Below are 7,450 nucleotides of genomic sequence, written 5' to 3' on the forward strand. Positions count from 1 at the left end.
GCAGGTCTGAAGATCATAGATAGCCAGGCTAGGTATAGTCTACTGGTATAGACTTCCAATAGGAAGACCTTCAATACGACCACACATCAGCTCAATGAAGTAGTCTACTTTCACTGTCTAGTGGTCAAAATCTGTAATTTATCCCTTGTTCCATTCGTCTCTTCCTTTGTGCTCTCATACAATACTTAAACTGTTCTGGAAATGTTCAGTTTCCACAACTATGGAAAGGTAATAACTTGGAAAAGATTAAAGAAGAGCTTTGAGGAATAAGTGGAAAAACAGCTCGTACCTTACTGTGGACAAAATATCTTTTTCTGTGACTCCATAAATCCAGGTAGACTCCTATCACGCAAAATAGGGATTTCATTCATTAAGCAAAAATCATGCTTCAACTCTTTTCTTCAGCAAATACTTATTGCATACCTATAATAAACTAGGAGCTTTGCAAGTGTTAGGAATGTGATGGAAAAAAGGCAGAAACTAACCTGGTCCTCAATGACATAGTTATGTACTAGCAATCACCTTATTAAACTTGTGATAAGTCCTGAAATGAAAAGGACATTGTGCAATGAGAATGTATACAATAGATACTAATCTAATACACAGAGTTAAAAGAGGAATATCTGAGGAAGGATTTTCAACTGAAGCTTGAAAAGTAATTTCTAAGCAAAGAATAAAGAGAAAACACAGGTAGAAGAGACAAGAAGAAATCTGATACATCTGAGAAGATTAAACTCAGCAAGTATGGTGGTATATTGTCTTACTTTATTAACAATAGTATCAATGTGCTCTATGTGATCATTTTTTCCAACTTTTTCAAAACGTAGGGCTAACTTTGTTTTTCTGGAATATCTTTTGTCAACTGAGTGTGTAAGAGAGACAGTTGAGTTTAGGACAAATTGCATTTAGGATAAACAAACAATAACTAAAATGATGCACTGTGGAATCTAAACTGGATAGGGGAGAAATGAAAAACAAGAGGCAATGGCATGGAGGAAGGGGTTCCTGATGAATTTTGTGTATGCATGAAACCTTTACTGAGAACACATGGTGTGTCAGGTATTTTTATAAGACAGGGTGTAAGAAGAGGCCTAGGTCTAACTTTCTACCTTCAGGGAATTCATAATATAGGAGTAGATTGACAAACAATAAGCAAACAAGTCTGAGGGTTTATGAGACTGCTATGGATGAAACAGTCCTTGCATGCGTCTCTTCTAAACTCTCTAAAGGGTGTTGCAGACAAAAAGAGAAAAAACATCAACACACACATATACAAAGGATCTTATTTTAGAATCCCAGTAAAATAAGAATCTTTACTTCTTATTTACTCCTAAGGTATTTAATTTGTTCATCTTGATTAAAAGCATGGCTTCTTTTTAAGTTGAGATTTTGGAACAGTCGGTTTTATCCTGGGACAGTTTCTTAAGAGAATGAATGACTCCTACCCAAACCCACCCAACACGCATTCTACCCACAATGAGTTTGTTTGTTTGTTTGTTTTGCAAAATAACAGAATATTGAGTATGACAATCCAAAAGAGAAAAACCATCACTTTTGAAATTACTTGCTCAAAGAGTCAGGGAAGTGTAAATGAAATGAAAATAAACATAAAGTGTGAATAAATGTAAATTAAGTGCAAGGTTCTGATTTTCATGGAAGATTGCTCTTTTTATTAGTCTTTCATTCCCTGCAGTGATCCTAAGGACAATATTTATTCATGATCTAAAGGATGGAACTATTGAAGAGTTTCAATGCACAAAGTGACACAATCATATTTGATTTGTAAAATAAACACTTTGACTTTTATAGAGAAAGTGGTTTGAATGGAACAGGGTTGGAACTCATTTAAAAGGATGATTTTGAAAGTCTCTCAAGAGAGACAAATAATAGATAAGGGTCCAGAGCAGCTGGCCATGATAAAGGTGAGAATGTGATGTATATACCCACTGTAATGGCTTTTAAGCTCTTCAAACTCAAATATTCAACTCAAATATTGAGTTCATTTTGTTGACATAGAAAAAATAAAAGACAAACCACAGGTACTTAGCTTTGGAATTCAGGTTTGAAGTGGTGCTATTTCCAGTACAGAAAGACAGGAAAGGAAGAACATTTTTTAAAGAGAAAGTTACTGAGTTTCCAGGTCAGTTTTGGAAAATTAAGTTTCAGAAGACTGAGAACCAGTCCAGTGAGTAGCTATCCAGGAAGCAATGGGATAAAGAACACAGAATCAGACAGACTTGGGTTTGGATCTTAAATCTCTGTTTGTCTTTTGGTAATCATGTTTCTATCTCCTCATCTGTGAATTAATATTCTCTCAAATTATTTTTAAATTAAATATATTTTCAAAATAATTTTAAGTTAAATATTCAAATATAAAATTTTAAGTTAAATATAATTAGTATAAATTAAATTAAAGTTGTAAAATATGAGCCAAGGGCAGTGAAAACTTTTTTGGAGCACTCAATTGAAGAAAATAGATATAAAAGATAATCCACTTTTTGTAATCTGATATTGATAGGGAAAATAGCAAAGTAGAGCAATAAAGGACAGAGGAGGAGGGATTAATAATGTATAGAATCAAGACTGAAGTGTGAAGCCCTAGGTTTGTTAGTTGTAGCAGGAAGAATTAATAGCTAGTTAAAAAGGCAGGAGGCTTTGCCGTTGATTAAAAAAACTGGAAAACACAGGGGTAGGTTGCATGTTAGGAAATAGCTAGCCATCAAATCTCAAAATTGGGACTAGGAAATATATAAATCTTACTCTTACTGCTGTTCTGTACCCATCATCAGTTTCTCCATACAAGTGGTGAGAAAAGCTAAGTCAAGAAAATCTTTGATTTTCTAGAAGTCCCAAAGACTTTATTTCTCCCCTCTCCCTCCTGCTTATATGCTTATTACATGAGTAGAACTCTAAAATTTCAAGTAAATAGTAGTTACAACTTTATTTTATGTCTTCCCATGTTATGTAAAATTTTATCCTATCAGTATTACCTAAATTTCTCCTTCAGTGATGCTCCCCACTCATTGTGCCTTCATCAAATTAAAGAGGAGAACAAACTTGTCCTGGATCTTCTTGGTCTTCACTCCATACACTATAGGATTTAGAGCAGAAGGGATGGCCACGTAGAGGTTGGCAAATAAGATGAGCATATTTCGAGGTACACTGTGCCCAAAGCGATGGGCGAGGATGGAGAAGAAGGCAGGTGTGTAAAACATGAGGATGACACAGACATGGGAACCACAGGTGCCGAGTGCCTTCTGGCGGGCACCCTGGGATGAGAGATGAAAGACAGCTCGGAGGATGAAGATATAGGAGACAGCAATAAAGATCACATCTGAGACAACAGTCATGAGAGGCACTGAAAATCCATACCAGATGTTGATGGAGATGTCGGCAGAGGAAAGCTGAGCGACACCTATATGCTCACAGTATGTGTGGGGGATGATTCGTGTTCCGCAGAAGGGTAACCACTTCAGCAGAAAGACATCTGGCAAGATGACCGAGAAACTCCTCACAACAATGCCCACCACAAGCTTGATAATCACCTGAGGAGCCAGGACGGTGGTGTACCTCAAGGGGAAGCAGATGGCCACATAGCGATCCAGTGCCATGGCCAGCAGGATGGCTGAGTCCACTACAAAGCTGAAGTGGAGGAAGAACATTTGGGTGAGACAGCCAGTGAAAGTTATTTCCTGGGAGCCAAGCCAGAGGTTACTGAGCAGTTTGGGCACCGTGGAAGTAGACAAGATGAGGTCCGTGGTGGCCAGCATCGAGAGAAAGAAAAACATGGGCTCATGGAGGCTGTCCTCAACGACAATGAGGTAGAGGAGGGTGCCATTGCCCACAATAGCCAGAATATAGATGACACAAAAGGGAGTTCCAATCCAGACGTGAAACTTCTCCAGGCCAGGTATTCCAGCAAGGATAAAGGAACTGGGACTGTAACAGCTCAAGTTATACATGGTCTTTTCAGTCTGGGATCCACTGGTTTTTGAGCCCTGAGAACAGATCAGCTGTCAAAATATATCATGAAAGATAAGAATTCCACTCTGGTGGTGAGTACGGTTGAGGACAGCAGCTGTCACATTCAGCGTTCCTCTATAAGTACCTTCTCCCCTGGACGAACTGGCATCTATAGAATTGACTTGTTATCGCCCCCTTTGCTTTGCCATTGGCCCCACTTCATTTCTTTATGCATTTATTAATAAACCATGTGAAGCAGTTATTTTTGTAGGTCAGCAATTTCATATGATTAAACCTAAATAACCGTGTCCCTTTAACCAATGGAGAATATTTAGGATAGGTGTAGGTTCGAATGAAGAAATAAATGATGTATGAGGAGAAAGAAGGAGACGTGTATGAGGGGAGACAGAGAGGAAGAGAGAGAGGGAAATAGAAAAATATTAAGATTATTAAATGGGATGAGACAAGACAAAAAGGGAGTAATTGACCTGTAAGGAGTAAACATTATGTCTTAGACACTGGGTTTGATAAAATAAGCTGAGGTGTTTCAATAAAGTAGCAGAAAAATAATGACAGGGGTGGAGAAAAAGAAAGGACATATTCCAGTGTTGTGTGTACTATGGGAGCTTTGTTACACAGGGATTGAAATACAGTTCAGATTAAGGTATGCTTACTGGGATGTGAACATTAAGAAAAGGGATGGGTACTCAGTCATGTCCAACTCTTTGCTACCCCATGAACTGTAGCCCACCAGGCTCCACTGTCCATGGGATTATCCCAACAAGAATACTGGAGTGGGTTGCCATTTCCTACTCTAAAGGATCTTCCCAAAACCCGGGATCAAACTTGAGTCTCCTATATATCTCCTGCATTGGCAGACAGATTCTTTACCACTGTGCCACCTGGGAAGCCCGTAAGAGAAGGCATCTGTCAGGACATGCACAAGACAAGTGAGCAACATTTCTGCAACTCAGATAGAGAGCAGTGAGCTCAGAGGATAATTTATGACTTCAGGGGCAATGCCCTAAGCTTTGGAGGATCTGCTTCCTAACATAAACCGGGGAGACACCTCTACTCACCAGTGGTCTGGGAATGCCTCCATACTAGATATCAGCCAGAGTGAGTGATTTAACATAGGCAAAGTCAAGTGGAATAGATTCTCACCTCCAAGAGATGAAATAAAGACTGATAAACTTTTGACCAGTGTTTTCATTTTCTAATCTGCCAGTACTTGAACTGCAAATCCATCTTTGGGAATCTTCAGTTTTACCCATATAGAGCCAGCCTTTAAGATGACTTTTGCATTGGAAATATCATCTGAGTTTTAACTTTATTCTGTAATCTATTTTATAAAGTACTTTTGGAAAGAGAATCAGTAACATTGTTACCAGGGAGCACAGCATCAGAAAGGCCCAGCACAACTTGAACCATCTTTAGGCCAGTTTTGGAGAAGTTTAGTTCTTACACTTCATCACATATTTACAAAGTCATTCAAAAAGTTCTTAAAGAAGGAAGTGGATTTTGTGGACAAGCTATGACGGCTCTATATCATTGTATTTGTCAGTTTTATAGAGTTCTGTGCACAAGGAGGCAGAAGTGGATTGAGCCATGTAGAATTTTGAGATATCTCTTTCCTACTCCCGCTCAAAGCTTTATATAATGAGCTTCTCACAAGGGATGGTTTTCGTTGTTGCAAGAGCCCTGGATTAGCCTAAGTGAACAAAACATCTACTTAGGAGGAATGTAACTAGTCCCCACTGTCCAAAGACAGCTCTCTGCCTCTTAAACATATTCTATTTTTTAAGGCTTCTTTACTTTAAAAAGATAATAATAATTTTATTTATTTATTTTTCACTGTGCTGGGTGTTTGTTGCTGCGTGGGCTTTTCTCTAGTTATGGAGAGCAGAGGCTACTCTCTAGTTTCAGCCTGTGGGTTTCTCATTGCTATGGCTTCTTTTTTTGTGGAGCATGGGCTCTAGGTTGTGTGGGCTTCAGCAGTTGCAGCACGTGGGCTCAATAGTGGCAGCTCCTGGGCTCTAGAGCACAGACTGAATAGCTGTGGCACATGGGCATGTGGAATCTTCCCGGATCTCCTGCATTGCAGGTGGATTCTTTACCACTGAGCCACCAGGGAAGCCCAAGAATATATATTCTAAATTACTCCTCCAGATCTGATACAGAGTGAACTCCTACAGGCACTGAGCTTTTTAGAATAAAGAGAACAACAGTCCTTGCAAAATCCTCCCTTAAAAAGATGGTGACATCATCTCTTGTAGCATGAAGAATAAATAGACCAAGAAAGCTCAAGAATGTAACTGTAAATTTAAGCTAGATTGCAACTCAGTCCTTCGGAGGATAGACTCACTGCCTCCTGAAAAGAAGCACATTTCCTCGAGGTCACAGGAAAAAAAAATAATAATAAAAGGAGAAAATAAACCCCTAATCATTAAAACTACAAAGGGGAGTCAAAAGAGAAACGTCCAAACCACAGTCTGCTGCTTTAGTCAAAATCATTCGACTGACTTCAGCCTTTTACCCAGAGAGCTCTTCTTTGCTTATGAATCCCCTGCCGTTACCGGTCACAGTACTTGGGAACATCTTCCTCCCAGTCATGTCCTCCAGGGCACAGCCTCTACTTGGACACTAAATAAACTCAAGGCTATGTTATTTGATAAAATCACAGAGCCAGTGTAGCATTTTTCTTCTTTCTAGTTGATTATAGTTTTCAACTCACCAAACTCTGTCTTCTGTCTCTTGCTTCACAGAAGTAGTGGGAAGTTTCAGTTTAAAGGAAGAAAGCAAAATTTTAGGCTGGAAGAGATTCTGAAAGAGATGAAACAAAACATTTATGCATTTTCTTATATCCCCAGGAGAGAGAAAGTAAGTTATACCCCCTCCATTTCTCATTTCCAGGCAAGAAATAAAATCAAACATATTAACTTCTCTCCCTTGAGATGGAATGAAGCTTGATGGTTTCAGTACACTGTGGATATTATTGGATCCCTGAGAGATTCAATCTAGAAAATTCAGTCAGTTGCGACAGAATTCTCATAGGCCTAAGAATGTTCCTGTACTTTTGGCTATAATTAATTAGTATATTTGTATAAACTTACATAAATATTGTAGGTTTACACTTAAAAGCTTCCCTGATGGCTCAGTTGGCAAAGAGTCTATCTGCAATGTGGAGACTCAGGTTTGATCCCAGGGTGGGGAAGATTCCCCTGGAGAAGGAAATGGCAACCCACTCCAACATTCTTGTCTGGGAAATTCCATGGACAGAGGAGTCTGGTGGGCTGCAGTCCATGGGGTCACAAAGAGTGAGACACGATTGAGTGACTAACACTTTCACTTTTCTTTACACTTAAAATTTTCTAGTCTTGATATTGGAATATAAGTGCTCCAACATTTTCTTCCAAAAGTTTTTAACCATTCCTGGCACTTTGCATTACCATGATAGCTTCAAAAGCAATTTCTGAACTTACAAGAA

The 7,450-nt window shown here is 38.9% G+C and overlaps 1 protein-coding gene across 1 annotated transcript; it reads right to left on the reverse strand.

Annotated features, from left to right (window-relative positions):
* Positions 1-3,020: 3,020 nt before the first annotated feature.
* On the reverse strand, positions 3,021-3,962 carry LOC145525636 (olfactory receptor 52H1-like). The gene has a single exon (XM_081539110.1). It carries the CDS (start codon positions 3,960-3,962, stop codon positions 3,021-3,023), a length of 942 nt encoding a protein of 313 aa, XP_081395236.1.
* Positions 3,963-7,450: the final 3,488 nt, after the last annotated feature.

This window comes from Giraffa tippelskirchi, chromosome 11 (genome assembly GCF_054371585.1).
Source record: "Giraffa tippelskirchi isolate mGirTip1 chromosome 11, T2T-mGirTip1v1.2.pri, whole genome shotgun sequence".
Lineage (NCBI taxonomy): Eukaryota > Metazoa > Chordata > Mammalia > Artiodactyla > Giraffidae > Giraffa > Giraffa tippelskirchi.